Source organism: Haliotis cracherodii, unplaced genomic scaffold (genome assembly GCF_022045235.1).
Source record: "Haliotis cracherodii isolate W230 unplaced genomic scaffold, xgHalCrac1.p SCAF_14, whole genome shotgun sequence".
NCBI classification, from domain to species: Eukaryota; Metazoa; Mollusca; class Gastropoda; order Lepetellida; family Haliotidae; genus Haliotis; species Haliotis cracherodii.
The window spans coordinates 650,263-673,610 of NW_027266269.1; the positions used below are offsets into that span (position 1 = coordinate 650,263).

The 23,348-nt window shown below is 40.6% G+C and overlaps 2 protein-coding genes across 2 annotated transcripts; both read left to right on the forward strand.

The window, feature by feature from the left end:
• The first annotated feature begins 4,536 nt into the window (after window positions 1–4,536).
• LOC139461290 (serine/threonine-protein phosphatase 6 regulatory ankyrin repeat subunit B-like) lies at window positions 4,537–8,000 on the forward strand. Its single transcript, XM_071242918.1, has one exon. The coding sequence runs from the start codon at window positions 4,575–4,577 to the stop codon at window positions 7,998–8,000; it is 3,426 nt and encodes a 1,141-aa protein (XP_071099019.1). The 5' UTR covers window positions 4,537–4,574.
• Window positions 8,001–22,381: 14,381 nt separating this feature from the next.
• Window positions 22,382–22,987, forward strand: LOC139461291 (glutamine-rich protein 2-like). Its single transcript, XM_071242919.1, has one exon. It carries the CDS (start codon window positions 22,382–22,384, stop codon window positions 22,985–22,987), a length of 606 nt encoding a protein of 201 aa, XP_071099020.1.
• Window positions 22,988–23,348: the final 361 nt, after the last annotated feature.

Consider the following 23,348-nt stretch of genomic DNA (forward strand, 5'->3'; position numbering starts at 1 on the left):
CGTTGAAGAACGAAGAGTCATTTGGTCATATTAAATGGTATGCATTTTCGAGTAACATTAATAATTAACTGAATAAGCTTCGTTATACGTAAATAAGACATAATATTTATGTTAAATGTATTTACACGTCCTGTCATGCTGTCCATTACTGTAGCAGAGTAATTTGGTAAATTTCATTTTGTTGAAGCCAATAATCTCTTACCCCCTAATACAGAAGAAAAATATAAGAAAGGGAAAAGCAAGAACAAGTACTGACTTTAATAGATATGTAACAGCGGTATCACGTTTGTGTGGATTGATGACGAATACTTGTTGGGGGCTCATGGGATATATTTTGTGTGTTCGGGGATCGAGAATACAGAGATGCCACCACTATATGAATATGGGTGACATACATAATATAATGAAGTTGAATTAGTGATATGCAATCAGAGGAATCTACAATTAAACTAACACATTATTACATTTACTGTATACCATGAGCATGAATTTAAGCATATATTATCAGAACAACCATCAGTATATTATAGCTACAAATACCATTTATATGATACAATACACATCAATATATATACACAAAAAGATAAGCACATACACACCAACCTCGTCACGGCAAAGCCAACAGTAATACTCTATATGTGCATTCTCTCTGTCTATCTCACACACAGAGTACATATTTACCAACATTTTTTTATAGAACTATGTACATAATAATCAACTAACTGATACAATATTGTACAATATATTATAAGTACTGAAAACACCTTATAACAATGTGGTAGCTTTACACACTGATTACATTATATTTTAATTGCTTACTTTAGGGATGACTTATCACAACACACACTAATGTATCATGACTTTGAAGAATAAGTAATATATTTACAACATTGCATATCATGTAGAACTATTTACATTCTGCTACAGATACACATGTGTAGGACACTGTTTTCCTCTACGTATTCCAAAGTCAATGCAACTCTCCTTAAATTGGACAAAGTATTTTTCCAAAAGCCATTGCTTGAGCACCAATCTGTTTGTTTAAAGCCTGATGTAGCATAATTTATTTGTTTATGACATATGTCAGTTTTCAGTATCTCAGTATCACATATCTAAGTTCAAATGGCTCCTGTTACAGATACCAAAGTCCCGGAGGAGGAACCACTGCCTGCAGCACAGAAGATCAGGAGTGAGTTATTTGCTGTACTAGATCTCTGAACGATCGTTCAATTAAGGGTAGTTTGTTTATATTGACTTACAAGCAAAAGAATCTCTGCACTTGTGCACCGCAGACATAATACAAAATTAGCATCAGTTAACACCTGATATATACACTGAACAACAAAAGTTCCTGTGATATTGAATAAGATTTAATGCAAAGTTATTTGTTTTACCTGATCTGAAACAATTTCGGTTTGCAACAGAAAAAGGACTCCTGTAAGTGTTCAAATGGTTTAATTTGCCATACTGACTTCAGAAAATGCGAGATTTCATCAAAAACATGAACATGCCAAAATATCAATTTACAAATCAAAAGCATGTGTGTCCACCTCTGGTTGAGATGCAAGCAACACTTCTTATTCTCATGGAATGGACCAGGCGTCGCACAAAGTCCTGTGGGATATCTGTCCATATCTGTCCATATATGTTTTGAAGTTCCTGGAGTGTCTGTGGAACACGTGGTTGATGTCGAAGGCGCTGATCCATCTCATCCCACATGTGCTCGATTGATTAGAGATCAGGGGAGCGAGCCGGCCAGGGGATGACATTCACGTTGTTTTGTTGAAGAGATTCCTGAACAAGTCGAGCAATATGAGGCCTGGCATTGCCATGTTGAAAGGTAATGCCTGGGCCATGTCGACGCAAAAACGGTAGAACAACATGGCTGATGATCTCGTCGCGGTAGCGCTGTCCATTGAGATTTCCCCCTACAACTATCAAACGGGTCCTCTGTCTTGCTGTAATCCCATCCCATACCATAACGCTGCCGCCCCCGAACCGATCTTCTTCCATGACACAATGATTGACGTAGCGTTCACCTCGACGTCGGTACACTCGAATCCGTCCATAGCTGTGGCTGAGGTGAAAACGAGACTCGTAAGTGAATAGAAATTGTCCCCACTGTCTTCTGGTGACATTCCCTGCACATCTGAGGCGGCGACGTACAGTTTGTGAAGATATTCGTCGAAGGCCAGGGATGCTTCTTGCAGTAACTGTTGCTGGCTGGAATCTATTTTGTAGTTGTGTTGTTCGAATCCAGTTGTCTTGTCGATTATTGGTTACGCGTGGCTTCCACTCCGAGGATGGTCTCTGTCTGCATTCGTCTGTTGCCAACGTTGCCATAAACACCAAATTGTGTTTCTGTGGACGTTAAATTGTCTTGCAACATCACGTTGACTCGATCTCGCTTCAAGCATACCATTGGCTCGCAGACGCTCATTTTCGGACACGCGTGTCATTTCGTAATGTTGATTGATTGCATAATTTTTTTTCTTTTTCTGAGTGTTGTTGTCAGCACGATGTTACACAATGCCGTTAACGCACATGTTTTTATACCCATTCTTGGGTAGTGAAATGCATGGGGCTTGCACAAAAGTCAACTGTTGTCTGGAATGCATGCTTTTCTGTAGCAGTTGCGTTTTTGTGACTTCATTCCATACATGTACTACAATATTGAAAACCAAATTTTATTTTTTTGAAAAATACACTAAAATATTGGTGTCACAGGAATTTTTGTTGTTGAGTATATATCAAAATTTTTATCTTTTCATTCGCAGGTTGGTATGCAAATTGGATATACCATTAACCAAAATAATATCCAATGCAATTCCTTTTTTTCCCTTGTACCTGGCTTTACTTGTTTTAGGTGAATAATTGACATCCCGTTGCATGTGTTTGTGTTGGGAGCCACTTTTGGGCAGGATACATTTACGTTTTCGTAAACACCTGGTTATGATAGTGATTTATTCACACATAGTTATTGATACAGTTGTGTACCTCTAAATACCCATGCACTTGGTACGATGCCCTTTGTTCACATGTACAGCGTGTTATGGTCCACTGTCAAACCAGTCAATATCCCAACGCTATGTAAACTGCCTGCTCTCTTGTTCAGAACATTCAGTCAAAGACAGATATTGGAGACTTAAGAAATGCTGAGGAAAGGTGAAATATGACATTTGTTTTATTTGGTTTCAAAGGTGATTTTGTCACACCTAATGATAGCATTTTGACAGTATCCATGTTCACAGGACACATGTTGACACAAGGGTGCTCCGAGTGAAACCTTATTTAATGATGACCACAAGATGATCCTTGAGGACAATTTTAATCTGGAGAAATGTTTACTTTACAGAAGCTCAAAAGTCGAGTGGGTTTGTGTAATGGCCTTTTTGTCTGTCATCTGTTGGAAACTGCGTCTCCTCAGAAATAATTATATAAAGCGAAAAAAACATGTCCCTATCCTATAGAAATATCCATTGTACGATTCCGACTATGTCGTGAGCATGTGTTCATGAATCACTCTGTCAAATAGTGATGATACCAGGCGTTCGCGAAAGGTTGAGCGTATTCTGAGGCACCTGTCACAAACACATGCAAAGTCAAGTCAATTATTCACCTGAAAAAAACACGAGAACACTGCAGGGAATTGCATCGGACATATTGTTTGTCACTGATGTGTCAAATGAGGGAATGTCCTCCATAAACCTTGTTAAAGCTTTACTAAGGTCTTGAAAGTTGTAACCTTGATCAAACAACTTCTGTGCAAGAGTTATATACACTCTTTGAAATCTTGGTAGAAAGAGCATGCTCGATCTTAAAAGTTGTGGGGCTGTGGGGTAGCCTAGTGGTTAAAGCTTTAGCTCGTCACGCCAAAGACCCGGGTTCGATTATCCACATGGGTACAATGTGTGAAGCCCATTTCCACTGTCCTCCGCCGTGATATGGCTGAATATTGCTAAAAAGCTCACTCACTCACTTGACATGAAGGGGACGTTGACTATTGGAACGTTGGAGTCATCCCTCTTGTCATACAGTCTTGTGGAGAGTGTTTTGTCACTCTGAATCTTTGTGTATAGGTGTAAATATGGAACAGGTGAGGCGGACAGAAACCACTAACTAGTGAAGTTGAAAACGCCACTTGCTTTTTCCAAACAATGATGGCATATGAATTTGGTCGAGAGTTTTAAGTCAAAATGTCAGTGTGCACAGCCATTACTTGGTCATTTAAAAAAAATCTCAATGTGGATAGCAAGGCACAATATTGAAAATTCTATTTATTGCCACTACACGAACACATTTGTAGAAATGTAATGGTAAGATTTGGTACTTGTATTTGTATTTGTATTGTTCATTTTGAGACTCTTGTTCAGTCCCCTTTTCTGCATTGTTTTTACTTCTTTTTTTCATAACTGTTATATTCCCTCAAAAGCTTATTTTACTCTGTAAACGTCTTCTCTCAAAGTGAGGAGATCAACTTTGGTATGAGTACTTCTTCTTATGATGAATGATATCATATTTTGTTCAAATAATTAGGAAGAACGGAATCCAGGATACAGTCGTTGACTAAAGACATGGTGGAGACAGCAGCCCTGAGGAAGGTGACAGAAAAGCTGGACAGAGGAGCAACATGGGTGACAATCAAGGGAAGACCTGGAGAGGGGAAGTCTACAATAGCCTACATGGGTCTCAAAGATCAGCACCTTCACGGGAAACAAGTTTATCAGGTGGTGTCACCAGAAGAGTTCATTGAGGTCATAACTGCCTGTGCTGATCCTGTCATTATGTTAGATGACATTTTCGGTGATCTGGAATTCGATGCAGCAGAGTGGGCCAAGTGGAGACCAAGTCTGCAACCTTTTGTGGATGTGAACAATTCTGACACATATACTGAACCAAAGCCGAGAGACAAGTCTACTGAAATTCCAACATCTTTAGAGAGAACTAAAGATGAACAAACACAGGTAAAAAGAACAGGACCAAACAAAGGCAAAGCTATCATTATTCTCGTAGGCCGCGATTATGTGCTGAAATCCTCATTGCCAGATTTAGGAAGGATGGCAGATTACATATCCAGTCCCCAATACGTGGTGGAAGTCACCTCACAGAGACATGTAGATGAGCGCAAGAAGATATGGCATGTTCATGCCAAAACAAAACACATAGACTTTGATGAGTCAACTGTGTCTCGGATATGTCAGGCTGACTGTCCACATGGCTTTCCCCATGTCTGTAAAATGTTTGTCACAACATATGAACATGGTCAGACTCAAGATCAAGCGGTAGCTTTCTTTCAATCACCTCTTAAATTCCTTACGAACACCATGGAAAAGTTTCTTCAGGATGAGACAAAGCGTTCACTGTTCATGGCTATGATTAAAGGAGATGGGAAGATTAGTGGACAAGAGTTGGAGGAGGATGGTAACCTTGGGTATAAATACAGAACAGCTGCTGGTGATTTGGTTGGTTCTTATCTCAAGAAAGAAGATGACACATACATGTTTGATCATCCATCTATATACGACAGTGTTGCTTTAATTCTCAGTACAAAACAAACAAAGTTTGTCATAGAGAATTGTAGTTTGAGTTTCATCCATCAGCGAATTCGTCTTAAACCTTTCTCAAAATCAGGGGAAAACGTTGCTTGTGAGACAGATCTTGTTGCAAACATCCAATGGACCTGTGCTATACATTTAGCAAGAAGATTTGCAACTGAAATTGAAAGGAGCAATTTGTTGCATGTTTTATCACACCAGGCATGTTGTATAGCAGAGTATGTTGAGTTGATGATGGACTGCGTGAAGAAACAAGGTCACATGTCTGTTCCTGATATTCTGAAACTAACTGATAAATCTTCAGGAAAATCGTTTTGCGAATTACTTCCCAGCAACAAGTCATTTCATCTCATCAAATTCATTATGGAGAAAGAGAACGTATCATTCAGCCAGAGTGAAATAAGGGACATTTTACATGGAGTGTGCACGAATGCTGCTTGTAGTGTACTGACCTATATCAGTCAACACATGGAGCTTGACATTAATGCTACATATTGGCCGATGGGGCAAACTCCGCTTATGTTAGCAGCACAAACACAGGACAGTGAGTTTGTTAATCAGATTCTGTCCCTTGACCCTGACCTGTACGCAAGAGACCACCTAGGTCTAACTGTCTTTCATTACCTTTGCGAATATGGCCTTACATCAGCTGTGGAATCTACGACTAACATGGGCGTGGATGTTAAAAAGCATTATATGTCATCAGACACATTCAGCTTTCACAGTTGGCATAAATTTTATTTTAACCGTCTCCCTCTATACCGTGCCATACAAAATGGCCACGTAGAGGTGGTGCAACTGCTGGTGAGAAGAGGATGTAAAGTAGACAACCAGGAAGGTCTTAGACGTGCTTGTAAGAGCCTCAACATGGACATGGTGCGTTTATTCTTAGACAGAGGAGCACAGGTTGACGGTGATGCTGTGTTCAATGCTTGTAAGGAGGGGGACTTAAGTATTATCAGTATGTTGTTTGACCTGGGTGCTTCTGTTAACATGGTGTCTTCTAACGGATATACTCCTCTTCACAGCTCATGTGGATACAATCCTAAGGTTGTCTTGTTTTTACTGGAGAAAGGAGCAAGTGTGAACCTTTGTTCAAATGTTACAGGTGACACACCACTTCATACAGCAGCAGGACGGGGATCTACAGAGTGTGTTGATATGTTGCTGAAGGCAGGGGCTGATGTGAATGTACAAAATAATACAGGTGACACACCACTTCATAAAGCAGCAGAAGAGGGATCTACAGAGTGTGTTGATATGTTGCTGAAGGCAGGGGCTGATGTGAATGTACAGAATAATACAGGTGACACACCACTTTATAAAGCAGCAGAAGAGGTATCTACAGAGTGTGTTGATATGTTGCTGAAGGCTGGGGCTGATGTGAATGTACAGACTAATACAGGTGACACACCACTTCATACAGCAGCAGAAGAGGGATCTACAGGGTGTGTTGATATGTTGCTGAAGGCTGGGGCTGATGTGAATGTACAGAATAATACAGGTGACACACCACTTCATAAAGCAGCAGAACGGGCACCTACAGGGTTTGTTGATATGTTGCTGAAGGTTGGGGCTGATGTGAATGTACAGAATAATACAGGTGACACACCACTTCATACAGCAGCAGAAGAGGGATCTTCAGAGTGTGTTGATATGTTGCTGAAGGTTGGGGCTGATGTGAATGTACAGAATAATACAGGTGGCACACCACTTCATAAAGTAGCAGCAGCAGCACTACTGGGATCTACAGAGTGTGTTGATATGTTGCTGAAGGTTGGGGCTGATGTGAATGTACAGAATAATACAGGTGGCACACCACTTCATACAGCAGCAGCAGCACTACTGGGATCTACAGAGTGTGTTGATATGTTGCTGAAGGCTGGGGCTGATGTGAATGTACAGAATAATACAGGTGACACACCACTTCATAAAGCAGCAGAACGGGCACCTACAGGGTTTGTTGATATGTTGCTGAAGGTTGGGGCTGATGTGAATGTACAGAATAATACAGGTGACACACCACTTCATACAGCAGCAGAAGAGGGATCTACAGAGTGTGTTGATATGTTGCTGAAGGTTGGGGCTGATGTGAATGTACAGAATAATACAGGTGGCACACCACTTCATAAAGTAGCAGCAGCAAGACGGGTGCTTGCAAAGTTACTGAAAGGGGAAGTTGATGTGAATGTACAGAAAAATACAAATGACACACAATTTCATAAATATGTAGCAGCATTGCGGGATAGATATACAGTGTGTGTTGATATGTTGCTGAAGGCGGGAGCGGATGTGAAGGTACAGAATAATGCAGGTGACACACCACTTCATGAAGCAGCAGTACGGGGATCTACAGAGTGTGTTGATATGTTGCTGAAGGCGGGAGCTGATGTGAAGGTACAAAATAATACAGGTGACACACCACTTCATAGTGAAGCACAGTGAAATCTGTGAATGAAAATATTATTTGCATGCGGTATTGTTGGGCTTGTAGACATGTTTGAAATGCTTTTATAAAATAATACTAGTCATATTTTTTACTAGGAAAACTCTTTGCATGGTTTTGGTGTAAATATCAGCACTGAACTGGAGTTTTCATTGTCAAACAGAATCGCATGAACGCAGCTTCATCATTACTGAGTTTAAAAAAAAATCCTGCTTCACGAATATGGATTGTATCGAACTTTTTTCATACAAAATGGGATGCACGTGCATAACGACAAAATGGCTCGGAACGGTATAAAATCCGCCAGTCTGTATGTTTTACACTACAATCTTTCCGACCACAACAGCTGACATGCCGAGACTGACCGCACACGAGCGCGAGAGAGCAATTGGGATGTTGCAGTTGGGAGCACGCCATGCCCATGTTGCTCACATCTTCAACTGCACCAGAACAACGATAACGAGGCTGCAGACACGACTCACACAAACAGGTCGTACAGATGACAGGCCAAGAAGTGGAAGACCCAGGGTCACAACCGCCAATGAAGATCGGTACCTCCGCATCTTACATCTACGCAATCGTTTCGTCACTGTGACGTCATTGGCAGCCACATCATTACATCACATGGTCAGCAGAAGGACAGTTGCCAGGCGCCATCAACAGAGGGTATACGGGCCTACCGGCCCTTTCGCGGGATGACCTTGAGCCGTCGTGACAGACGTAACCGGCTCCATTGGGCAAGAATGGTACAGCGGAGGCAAAACATGAACTGGCAACTTCTGGCAATTCTATTCTCTGATGAGATCATGTTCCAGTTGTATCGAGCTGATGGCCGTGTGCGTGTGTATCGTCGGAGAGGAGAGAGAACAGCCATTCGGTGGTGGAAGCGTCATGGTCTGGGGTGGGATTTGCAGGTACCATACAACAGACCTGGTTGTCTGTGACCGTAATTTAAATGCTCAAGTCTACATCGACCATGTATTGCGTCCTGTGGTGCTTCCCTTTCTCCAGAGGAATCCCAGAGTAATCTTCCAATAGGACAACGCTCGCACTCACACCGCCAGAATCACCAGAGACTACCTAACTGCAAATAATGTAAATCTTTGCAATGGCCAGTACGATCGCCTGACTTAACACCCAATGAGCACTTGTGAGACTATCTAGACAGACAAATAAGGTAAATAAATCCCCCTCCGCCAAGTCGTTAAACGTTGATTCAGGCACTGTTGGAAGAATGGCGAGCCATCCCCAATGGCGTCAACAGGGATCTTATGAACTCAGTGCGGTGACGTGTCCAAGCCTGTATTCAGAGCAATGGAGGCCATACAAGATACTGACAGTAATGCATTTGTGAAAAATATGCGTTTTCTCTTTTCGTTCAGATGATTTGTTTATTTTGCAAATTGACATTTACCCCCTGTGTCATTCCTCACCTGATATTGTAGTTCCTGTAAATGCCACCTTTGTGGAACTTGAATCAGAACATTGTCAGATACATTTTCTTTCCAACTCGCAATACTATATTTTTGTGATATATTTCATAATGTTGTCAACACCAAATCAATGTTGGTATAATTTCTTTTGTTCGTCAGTTTATTTACATCCATGTTTAGAACATCGTAGCTGTAAATCAGGAGCTTCCATTGACTTAAACACTAATTCTCTTTTACTGCCCTCTCCATGGTATTTACAAATTTCAAAATGTAATGTATGTGCACTTGCGGAACAAATGTAACTGTACTTTATATAAAGTGGTGTAAATGATTTCCACTTGAAAATAGTCAAGTGAAGATCCGGGATAGAATACATCTTGAGCAAAACGCAATTATGCTTGTCGTAAGAGGCCACTATTGATGCATATCATCGTATCCCAAATGTTCATGATGTCAATCACTAGACTGTCTGGTCAAGACTCGATTATTTCCAAACCATCGTCATATAAGAGAAATATTGCTGAGTGCAGCGTTAAACAACAAACAAACAGTTGAAAATAATATTTTGATATTCGTCTGATGAATGTTTTATCATAACAAATTCATTGACAAAACCAATACATGGTCACAGGAGACGGAGTGACAGGAGACAGAGTGACACATATTAAAAGTGGGATGGTGCAACAACCCAATTAACAATGTCAGGCGTGATCACTGTTTGCGTTGATACAGGCGAGGCAGCGTCGGCGCATTGAAGACACAAGATTATTAGAAACAGCCAGGGGAGACCCACTGAGCTCGCGTTATTGGCTGGTTCCAGTCATGTCGTTGATATCGGCCATCTCACCCAAGACTATGTTCTGTATGGGGAAGGTCTGGAGAAACAGCCCGCCATGACAGTACAGCAAGTTGACAATGACTCAAAATGTCTTTTACAACAGGTGCAACTTGTACGTGTAGGAGTATCATGCTCTCTACAAACACGCAAACATCCAAATTGTGGCCGTGCATTAACAATCTGACATGCACATTCGCATTATGAATCATGACCTTAAAGTGGAAGAGTCATGACCATGTATTGCTTTGTGTAGTTTTAATATAAACATGTTCATTCAAATTGTATGAAGCACAGTTACATTTTTTTAAGATTAAATACAACGCTGGATAAGTGACATGAAATGTGTCATAGTGAGGGAGGGAGAGAATGTAAAACGTTGTTCATAGGAGAGGAATATAATGGATGAACAGTTCTCACAAGCATTTTAGTAGTATTTACCATCCAAAACCGGGTCCCACAGGAGATATCGCTTGACGTCAGAATAAAATGTCATCACTAATGGCTCTGCTACTGATGTTGTTAGCAGTACCTTTTATATTAAGACACTGCTTATTACTGTCTACAAACTGGAAGAATGATGTTGTTTGATAAGTAAAGTATCACCCGGTTGAGATTCTCTCTCTATATATGTAGTGTTCCATTGACTTTAATATAACTTCATTATCTCTACAGACTTCCCCAGTTAACGTGCACATTCAGCTTTGCAATTTTGATCAATAAACTAAATTGCTTGTTTTTCAATCATAACATTATTTAGGCTGTACCTGGAATATTAGCATGCAGAAACAAACAATAAGACACATATCACTTTTCTAAACACAGGGCCCCATAGTAATTTACATGATGTGGTACACTATATTTTGTCTCTAAATTGTTTCATAAATGTCCATGTGTATTTTTAAACTCGATTTAATTTAATTTACACACAATGCAAACCTAATGATATAACAAAAAAAATCACATCCTTGGTGTTATGGTGGTGAACATTTTTTCATTTTGAAATTGGAACGTGAATTAAGACTGCATTTTCCCACAAGAATTCCATATTACAATCTGTAGAACATTGAACATCCAATATAAATAAATATAAATGTACAAATTTTACCATGTTTACCCTGTTAAACACAAAGGAATTATCTACTGTTCTTTCTTTTCCAATGTCCTTTAACAAATGCGTTGTCGTGTCAAGTACTCTTTCTTTTCCTGTATCGTTTAACAAATGCGTTGTCATGTCAAGTACTCTGTCTTTTACTTCTGGTTTAATGAGTCATCATCCAAAGTACTGGCTTATTTCTCACTGAACTTCTCTAAACATCATAACATGCCATAAGTTGATTGGGAATGGTTGGGTTTTTAAATGATGTTTAGATGTTCATGTGATGTTCATATGTTCATATGATGTTCAGAATATGTTAAGATGCCAAGAGGATGGTCATATGTTCATATGATGTTTAGATGTTCATATATTATATAGATGTTCAGAATATGTTTATATGTTCATATGCTCATATGATGTTTAGATGTTCATATGTTTAGATGTTCATATGATGTTCATATGTTCTGAATATGTTTAGATGTCAAGAGGATGTTTAGATGATCATATTATGTTTAGATGTTCAGAATATGTTTAGATGTCCATATGATGTTTAGATGTTCTGAATATGTTCAGATGTTTAGATGTTCAGAATATCTAGATGTTCATATTACTTTTAAATGTTCAAAATATGCTTAGATGTTCAGATGATGGTTAGATGTTCATATGATTTTTAGATGTTCAGAATATATTTAGATGTTTAGATGTTCATATGATGTTTAGATGTTCAGAATATGTTCAGATGTTTATACGCTCATATGCTGTTCAGATGTTCATATGATGTTTAGATGTTTATATGATGTTTAGATGTTCATATGATGTTTAGACGTTCATATGATATTTAGATGTTCAGATGATGTTTGGTTGTAACACTTGTTAGAAGGGGGTGGGTTCCTCACAATAAGATATGTTGACAGTTAATAAGACGTCTCTTGAAAAATGTAAAGATTTTAATAGTGTGATTGACAGTCCAAACCGGAATTTAAGTTGTTATGTAATAGAGGTAATCCGAGTGGTATATTCATTTTTTCTTGCCTTCTTGAGTCGATTTAGTACTGGATGAGACAAAACCCTTTCCATATCCAATAGAAATATTGATAGTCGACAGTACGATTCCGACCATATCATGAGCATGTGTTCATGAATCACTATCAACTTGTCATTATATCATGTGTTTGTGGAAAGGTGAGCGTATCCTGCCCCACCGATGTCACCCATCAAAAACACATGCAAAGGCGAGTCAATGGTTCACCTAAACAAAAATACGGATATATATGGTACAAGTCAAATAGGGAATTGCGTCAAATTTGAGAGTCTGTCATGTTGTAGTACTGAGGCTAGGGCTGTTCTGTAGCCTTCAATGTGCCATGTCTGAAATTCTTATCCTTTCTGAGATTTAGTATATGGACATGTTCTTCCATTGGTAGAGGTAACGTTCTTGGAAACCATGTTCAGTTGGACCAAAACTATCAATATAATCACACAAAATCTGTGTCCTCTATGTTCCTCAGTACTCTGTGTTGGAGAGACCAACATTCCCTCCCAGCTCCTAGATGGGGCGTCCACCTCGAGGGCTAGTGATTCTGGTACTGGGCTGACTTACACAGGGAGACTGTTCTTGAGGCAGGTGGCGAATAGCTGGAGATGTAGGGTGTCCCAGATTGAGGCCATTCACTTGAAGATCTCAACAATTGAAGGACCATTGCATGGGCATGATCATGTTCTTCCGGAACAGTCAATCCGCAAGTATGGTCAACTTTTGTGATGTGTTCCATCCTGCAGTTCACTGAGTCTGCCAAGGCAAATAAACAGGTCATCTCCTCCAAACAAATGTTGTCACCCCATTGGTGCTGCATTATATATGCTACCACTGTGGTGTTGTCTGTTGCAATCTGCACTGATGGTGTAGATATGCCCTGATGGCTTGGAATATTGCTCTCATCTCCAGACAGTTGACATGATCTTCCTGACAATTTCACTTGAACTCAGACGGCGCCCGTGTTGAGGTGCCGTTGTGGGTTGGAAATATGAGACGTATGCCTGGCATGACATTGTGGTCCTGTAGACACCAATGTCGTTCTGACAGCTGAGCCGGTGGCATTTCTTCGTCTAATTCTAGCTCTCTGGAAGAGCACTTAAAATCTGTTTATTGCTCTTGTATACTGTCCTCTGGGGGACATCTTGCTCCTGTACGGACCATGTCTTGAGTAGGTACTAACCCTGATATTTCGGGGTAAACCAGGAATCCGAGGTAGACAAGTAGTTGGATGTGTTCTGCTTGATCTGTGACCTGTACTGGTCAGCTGATAGAAAGTCGTCAATGTAGACCTGTAGCCTTACCGGTTTGATAGGGCAAACCCGATGACGGGGTGGTAATCCAGGCAGTACCTGCAAATCATAGACAAGTTCGATGAACGGTGACGTGAAGTTTGAGGGCATTCCTTGATGTCTTGACCGACTTGGTTGGAATTCCAGATTATCATTCTCATTCTATTTTTCTTCACAACCAGGAAGACTGGTGAGTAGAACATGTGGGTGGTGTCTGATTCTTCTATTGCGGTGTTGGCACTCTTGTTAGAAGCTTGTGTACGGCCAAGTTCGGCGTGGCAATCTTGGCCCCTGCCTGACGGAATCGGCGCCAATCTTGGGCATTGTTGAAAATGAAGCTTCTTACAACATCCAGCAGTCAGGCATCGTCTGTGAATAACTTCCAGTTTTCGGTGTTTGTGTTATGTTGAATCTTGAAAGTCTTCAATCAATGTCTGTGAGACAGGCAAGATTGACAGGTTTTACAAATGAAAGGCAACTCTTAATAAAACAACCCATAGAAATGCATTTTTAGAGAGCATGGTCAAAGTTCAAATATTGGTCAAAATTCAAACTATCGCCAATAAAAGAATATACATGTTGGATTTAGATGGACTCAAATTCCAGGCCGAGGAAAGTAGACCATAGTGCCTTATTTACTTCTGAACTTTTCAAACACACATGTCGCAGACATAGAGCCTGTCTGTTGTTTGGCATATTTCAATGTTGCCTTGTTCCCCCAATTGATGAATAACACGATACAAACATGTATCTGCTTCAGTGATCACATGTCATTATAAATCAATCTCTTCTATAATTGATGAGGAAATACAGCAATGATGTCATGCATGTGTGGCAGTGACATTGTGATGGTATTTTAATGTCTTAATTGGGTTTCTTTGTACAAATCTATTTTCAATTATATGATGTAACATGGTGTTTTATATTTTATGGTTTAAAGGTAAAATAAGAATAAAAGTAATGTATAAGTCATAAAAAGGTTGTTAAAAATATTGATGATTGGTGGCAATATCCTAACGTTTATTGTTTTAAGCGAATGTCAATAAGAATGACATTTGGTTTTGTTTATCTATTACATATATATGTAGTTCATATGAATTTCATTCATCTGAATGGTTATGACGTCAGAGTTATGTAAAGTATAATGCTGGATGAAGAGTATTGTCTCATTCTGGACCCAGGATGAAAGTTGTTTATCATCTGACCCTAATTCTTAGCTTCTCATTTCAAACTAAGATAGTATTCTTTGCACCAATCTAACCACTTCAAAATCACAGCACATGAGGCAACAGCAAGGTAGCAGTAGGATTAAACCGGTCAGTTAAAGACTTATACACTAAATTATGTTTAGGTATATTAGTTATTTGATATGTCCATTAAATATGTTTGTTTTTTTAGAAATTGATGTTATTTAGTATCTTGTTATATTTGAAAAATGTATTTAAGTATCTTATGTTGGTCAAAGCTAAAGTCCATTTGGTAGTGTAGAAAGTTACATTAAATGTCAGCTCAGGAGGTTTACCTAGAAAGAATATGAATGATTGTGGTTATATGAGCTAGCACCAAGATCAATACCAAATGGTATATATACCATATATGTCAAGTGACCTAACAATAAGGTGATACTCTTAAAAAAAGGCAAGAATTAAACGTTGTGGCTTTAATATCGGCAACATTGATGTCTCACTGACATAGGTTGAATGTTGTTGTATTATGAACTATAGGCTATAAACTACCATGCACCAAACCTCTTTGTGTGATAGCACCTGTAAATAGAGCTGCTTGGCAAGAATCAGACTCTTCATTTGGAGTTATTGTGTGGTAAGCTCACACCCTAGAGTGTAATGCTGCTTTGTTTAATTTCATTTACTCACGACTTTGCATATTGTTCGGGTTCGCTATCGCTGATTGCTGCCTATGTTGACAATTTCTGCTTGATACTCGCTCTACCTGTCCTTGACCAAAGGGGTACACTGCCATAAGTTAGGTGAGGTGAGATGGAATGGGGTTTAACGTCGCGTCCAAGATTATTGCACTTACATATAGCAACGTACATATACGTGTGTGTGTGTTTGTTTGCCTGCTTGTACTAGTCCGGACTGATGCCCATTTATAGTGCTAGCTCACTGAGATACCATGCCACAGTTTAACATGAATACCACACTCAGGCACTGTACCATGGAGGCGGCCATTAGTTAGGCGTCTGTGTCATTTCTTTTTCATAGGACATTGATGACAAACAAACGACAGGGTTACCATTGTTTTTGTCACAACCATCAATCATGGTGAGACTGTCACCATTACAAAACAACAGCTGAAAATAGGGGTAGGATGGTCCTTGGTCTCCTTTGATTTATTGGATGTTTATATTGGAATTGAAGATGTGATCAAAATTCCAGGAACAAAAAATAAAACATCCGTACATTCATGAAGACATTTTAGTGGTTTTAGCGTATGACTTAGAAGAACCAAAGTCTGACAACAGGTTGCTGATTGCAACCACAATGGGAAATGCCATGTATCGTGGTTTTCAAATTCGTCCGAAAGCAATGGTCATAGATGGGATTTATTTTGGCTTCGTCTATATTGTAAAGACGGGATAAGGCGGTATATTGACACAGTCTCATAAAGGGCATTCCCTTAGGATAAGTTATGCCTCACCATACAGGAAAACTTTAATTCCCTTCTTCTATGCTTACTGCGAGGAGCTGGCTATGCTACAGAGGAAGTAAATCGATTCTGTATATTTGGGAATGGAGGAAATTTAGAAAATCAGCTAAGGCTTCAGTAGACATTTCCCTTTCTACGATTCTTGGAAAAAGTGTGGCTATTGTAGGGAGGATATACAATGTACTTAATTTAGATACTTCTACACGTGGAGGATATGAAGTACAGACATGCGCGTGGTGCAGATGTATATACCATTTCTAAACATATTTTGAGACAGGTTAAGTTTGAATTGAGGGATAGCATTGCTGGTACATTGGGCAGGTTGTCTGAGCAGGACAAAGAACATGTGTTTGTTGACAGTAATAACTCACACCTGCGTGAAGTATGTCAGGTCAGGATGGATGGTAAAATATGCGTGGACATCGCAGATACTTTGTATCTACCTTTCTGTGACACACAATGCAAAACTGTAGCTCACTGTATCTGCATCTATTTTCGCATTAACTCCAAAATTGTTTGTCAATGATGAATTATTGAAAATATTGTAACCATGATCATAATACAATTCTCAGATAGGTACAACCATAAGACAGATCCTGTTTCAGACATTGTCTGTAATGTATTTCGCATATTTTTTTCTGGTCCTCAGATACATACACACAACTATTATTACATATAGATTTTGTATTTTGGTGTTTTGGATAATTCCTGACATGCTTTGTGTGCAGGACTCACCACTATTGGGAGCGCGGTCAGTCAGGTAGGTAAAGCATGAATACATCAGTGCTGTTTGAATCTCAACGATAAATTCACAAAGTGCAAAGTAGTTATTTGTTTAAAACAGCTGTGACTACTGAAACACGGAGACACAGAGATAAGACTTGTTTTGGCTATTGGACTGGTGTATACAGAGAAAGACAGAGTTAGGATTATAGTATTTTGTTGACAGAGAATGGTGCGAGAGTTCGAGTCTCCCCGCTGACATGAAAGGTTCTCTCTATTCTTTGATTTGGTTTACTCAAAGTGACAAGTTCAATACAATGCTCTTCAATACACCATCTAGATGAGTGTTGTGTTATTGTGAATATAATAGTCAGGCAAAAGAATGTATCTGAGGACATATGTTATATAATACTTATTCTATAATAAATGGAATTGAAGATAAACCTGACTTATGATTTGAATGAGCTACATCACCCGGGAACTAAAGTTTTGCCTGGAGATGTGATAATATGATGTCAAAAGTTTTGGTTTGGTTTGGTTTGTTTAACGCCGCACTCAGCAATATTCCAGCTATATGACGGTGGTCTGTAAATAATCGAGTCTGGACCAGGCAATTCGGTGATTAATATCATGAGCATGTATCCAAGCAATTGGACTCGATGACATGCATCAACAAAGTCAGCGAGCCTGACTACATGATCCCGTTAGTTGCCTTTTACGACAAGCATAGTCACCTTTTACGGCAAGCATGGGTTGCTGAAGACCTATTCTACCCCGGAATTGATATCAAAGGTAACAGTTCAGATGACATTATTAATCACTCAGTTCTATAATTGACATACATTAACTGCAAAACTCGTAGGAGATGCTGTGCTCCCTTTAATTCACAGGACAATATTAACATGAATTACAGATACATCTTTAAACAACAATCTTAACGTTGTCTGCTACATACCTTTCCTCAGACTCTGATTACATTTAATGAGCATAAGAACAGGTAACTGCCAAACACCCAGGTAACTGTCACACACCAAACTAAAGGCAACACGCAGAGGTAACTGCTATATACCCAACTAAAAGCCATCGCACACAGGTAACTGCCACACATCCAACTAAAGGCCATCACACACAGCTAACTGTCACACACTCAACTAAAGGCAACACGCAGAGGTCACTGCCACACACCCAACTAAAACCCATCGCACACAGGTAACTGTCGCAAACTCAACTAAAGGCCATCGCACACAGGTAACTGCCACACACCCAACTAAAGGCCATCACAGACAGGTAACTGTCACAAACGCGACTAAAGGCCATCGCACACAGGTAACTGCCACACACCCAACTAAAGGCCATCACAGACAGGTAACTGTCACAAACGCGACTAAAGGCCATCGCACACATGTAACTGCCACACACCCAGGTAACTGCCACACACCCAACTAAAGGCCGTCGGACACTGGTAACTGGCACACACCCAACTAAAAGCTATCGCACACAGGTAACTGCCACACACCCAAGTAACTGTCACAAACCCAACTAAAGGCAGCACACACAGGTAACTGTCTCACACCCAACTAAAGGCAACACACACAGGTAACTGTCACACACCAGCTATAGGCAACACACAGGTAACTGTCACACACCCAACTAAAGGCAACACACACAGGTAACTGTCACACACCAAACTAAAGGCAACACACACAGGTAACTGCCACACACCCAACTAAAGGCAACACACACAGGTAACTGTCTCACACCCAACTAAAGGCAACACACACACGTAACTGCCAGACACCCAACTAAAGGCAAAACACAGAGGTAACTGTCTCACACCCAACTAAAGGCAACACACACAGGTAACTGTCACACACCAGCTATAGGCAACACACACAGGTAACTGTCACACACCCAACTAAAGGCAACACACAGGTAACTGCCACACACCAGCTATAGACAACACACACAGGTAACTGTCTCACACCCAACTAAAGGCAACACACACACACTCTGTCGTCTCTGACGTTGCAGCTGTACAAAATCAGTACATATGTCAACTCGGTCTTCACTAAAACTGCAGCTGTAGAATACCACTACATACGTCAACTTTGTCTTCACTAAAACTGCAGCTGTAGAATACCACTACATACGTCAACTTAGTCTTCACTAAAACTGCAACTATAGAATACTACCACATACGTCAACTCGGTCTTCACTAAAGCTGTAGAATACCACTACATTCGTCAACTCGGTCTTCCCTGATACTGCAGCTGTAGAATACAACTTCGTAAGTCAACTTGGTCTTCACTAAAACTGCAGCTATAGAATACCACTACATACGTCAACTTGGTCTTCACTAAAACTGCAGCTATAGAATACCACTACATAAGTCAACTTGGTCTTCACTAAAACTGCAGCTGTAGAATACCACTTCATAAGTCAACTTGGTCTTCACTAAAACTGCAGCTGTAGAATACCACTTCATAAGTCAACTTGGTCTTCACTAAAACTGCAGCTATAGAATACCACTACATGTGTCAACTTGGTCTTCACTAAAACTGCAGCTGTAGAATACCACTTCATAAGTCAACTTGGTCTTCACTAAAACTGCACCTGTAGAATACCACTTCATAAGTCAACTTGGTCTTCACTAAAACTGCAGCTATAGAATACCACTACATGTGTCAACTTGGTCTTCACTAAAACTGCAGCTGTAGAATACCACTTCATAAGTCAACTTGGTCTTCACTAGAACTGCAGCTATAGAATACCACTACATACGTCAACTCGGTCTTCACTAAAGCTGGAGAATACCACTACATTAGTCAACTCGGCATTCACTGATACTACAGCTGTAGAATACCACTACATTTGTCAACTCGGTCTTCACTAATACTGCAGCTGTTGAATACTACTACAAACGTCAACTCGGTCTTCACCGATACTGCAGCTGTAGAATACCACTACATACGTCAACTCAGTCTTCGCCAATACTGCAGCTGTAGAATACCACTACATACGTCAACTCGGTCTTCGCCGATACTGCAGCTGTAGCATACCACTACATACGTCAACTCGGTCTTCACTGATACTCCAAAAATCTATAGATGCTGGTTGCCACAGCAAAACAAGTGTAGGTTTCCTTCTTCCGAAAACCTTCCCATTTTGGATCCGGCCTGGATACCTTCAGGAAACCTTTAAAAAAAATGTCAAAATGTAGGGGTTTAGGGGTGCATTTTGTTCATTTAAGTGTGAAACGCATAAAACAATTATCTGGAAAATACCAAGAAATTTGAAGGTTGCTGAATGTATGTGGAAGGTTTCCGGAAGGTATCCGGATGCAAATTTTCTTCATGTCTTGTTTCTTGTAAATAAGGTTAGCCTGTGCATAACAGTGAGCTGTTGTAATATTCTTTGTTACTTAAATGGTAAATATCCTCCTAAAACTGAGATCCATTGGCATGCATTTTTGGAGAAGACAATTGTTCAATTTCATATATTGTTCTTTTCAGATGTTAAGGGTATTTAATGAACAAACATTAGTTCTCTTATAATGAAATCCTTAAAGTTTGTACTGAGAACAAGAAAAAGTCATTGACTATGTGCTCACTTGGGCCTTTGGTCCCAGTGAGATGATAATAAGACTATTTGTAACAGTACATGTACTTGTTATATCCAAAAAGCTAACTTCATTGACATTTGCCTCACCCTAGTTTTATGGTACTACAGTAAGCTCTTCCTCAGTTACTGTGAATTCTTTCATTGAAAGAGATTGGGAGTTAATTTGACACTTGAGTTGTAACCACTGCTCATATATGTGTATTCAAATAATATAACAACTACGTGCTTAATACTTCACAAATATCTCCAGAAATAGGCATTTTAGTTATAATTGCAAACGGTTCTTCTGCCCAGCCTTTATCTTCTCCAAGTAATTAATATAAGAGTCTATGAAGAATTCTGCGACATTGACGTTACGTGCACTGTATGGTGATCAGCATATTTTGCAGTCGACTGATGATAAACCTCATGCTTCATTGGTAGATTGTCCAACTTAACAAGGCTAATAATGACAAAGGGTTTTTATGTGTGTTCAAGACGCCATTACCAGTAGGCAGTGTCAGTCGGTATATAACAACTCCACAGGACTCTTCTGTCAACTGATTTCATCATTTCTGCACACCATGCATATTTGTAAGGAATGAAATATCAAAATTAGCTCCCTACGATGTGTATCGCTTGATGACATCAATAAAAACACATTGTCTTCTGTTATTCTTAATTAGGTGTACATTTTAGACACATTCATTGTAATTCTTGTGACTCTTTAATAAACTGTAAATCAGATCACCATTTTTTTCTTTTTTCTTGCGCCATGTTCAATCCATGTTACCTGAGTACCTGAGTTCTCCGTCATGAACTGTCTGCCGTAAAAGGTGACTATGCTTGTCGTAAGAGGCGACTAACGAGATCGTGTTGTCAGGCTCGCTGACTTGGTTAAATCATGTCATCAATCCAATTTGCGTGGATCGATGCTCATGATGTCAATCACTGGATTGTCTGGTCCAGACTCGATTATTTACAGACCGACGTCATATAGCTGGGATATTGCTGAGTGCGGCGTAACAAACCAACCAACCAACCAGCCAAAGACGCCGTTTGACTACCAAAGAATTACGTCAATACATAGGCATGCTTTGACCTGGGTCAACACAACGTCAGGTTGCAAACGTATTTGATGTCAGCCAAGGAGTGATCAGCAGGGAATGGAGTAGATTCTAGACGTTTGATTCATCTACCCAGTGACCGGTAGATGGTCGACACCGTTCCGCCACATAAAAGGAACACAGGTGTCTTCTGATAGCAGCAAGACCTCATCATTTCGTGACTGCCACCACATTCAGAAATGACTTGCGAAATGCCAATGCCATTAACGTTTCTACTCAGTGTGTAACGTCTCCACGAGGCTGGTCTCCAGTCGAGACATTTGAAAACAACATGCAGTATAAATAGTGGAAGATCGTCTTACAAAATATAGTTTTCACATGTGCACATACCTCCAGCTGCATCAGACATAATACAGACATTTAAATATTTATATCAAAACCAATCAATAGACACTACAAGCATAATAATCATATCAAAAGGAACTGTTTGTATAAGGATTACATTCTTTGAAACATGGATACTTTTGACAGAAGACATATGTAACTTTTACCCCGTGAAAATAAGTAGGTATAAATCAGAATCAGAAGGTATACATATAGCACATGTATATTGAAACACCAAATAAATATGCCAATTTTGCTGACTCAGCAAGAAATAGCCTTCACATCTGAATTGCAGCCAGCCGAGGGACGACACGGCCAGCCGAGGAACAATGCAGCCAGCCGAGGGACAATACAGCCAGCCGAGGAACAATGCAGCCAGCCGAGGGACAATATGGCCAGCCGAGGAACAATGCAGCCAGCCGAGGAACAATGCAGCCAGCCGAGGAATAATGCAGCCAGCCGAGGAACAATGCAGCCAGCCGAGGGACGACACGGCCAGCCGAGGGACAATGCAGCCAGCCGAGGAACAATGCAGCCAGCCGAGGAACAATGCAGCCAGCCGAGGAACAATGCAGCCAGCCGAGGAACAATGCAGCCAGCCGAGGAACAATGCAGCCAGCCGAGGGACAATGCAGCCAGCCGAGGAACAATGCAGCCAGCCGAGGAACAATGCAGCCAGCCGAGGGACAATGCAGCCAGCCGAGGAACAATGCAGCCAGCCGAGGGACAATGCAGCCAGCCGAGGAACAATGCAGCCAGCCGAGGAACAATGCAGCCAGCCGAGGAACAATACGGCCAGCCGAGGAACAATACGGCCAGCCGAGGGACAATATGGCCAGCCGAGGAATAATGCAGCCAGCCGAGGGACAACACGGCCAGCCGAGGAACAATGCAGCCAGCAGAGGAACAATGCAGCCAGCCGAGGAACAATGCAGCCAGCCGAGGAACAATGCAGCCAGCCGAGGAACAATGCAGCGAGCCGAGGGACAATATGGCCAGTCGAGGAGCAATGCAGCTAGCTGAGGTGCAATACAGCCAGCCGAGGAACAGTGCAGCCAGCCGAGGAACAATAGAGCCAGCCAAGGGACAATGCAGCCAGCCGAGGGACAATGCAGCCAGCCGAGGGACAATACAGCCAGCCAATACAACCAGACGAGGGCCAATACAATACAGCCAGCTGAGGGCCAGTAGTTTGCTAAGGACCAAAACAG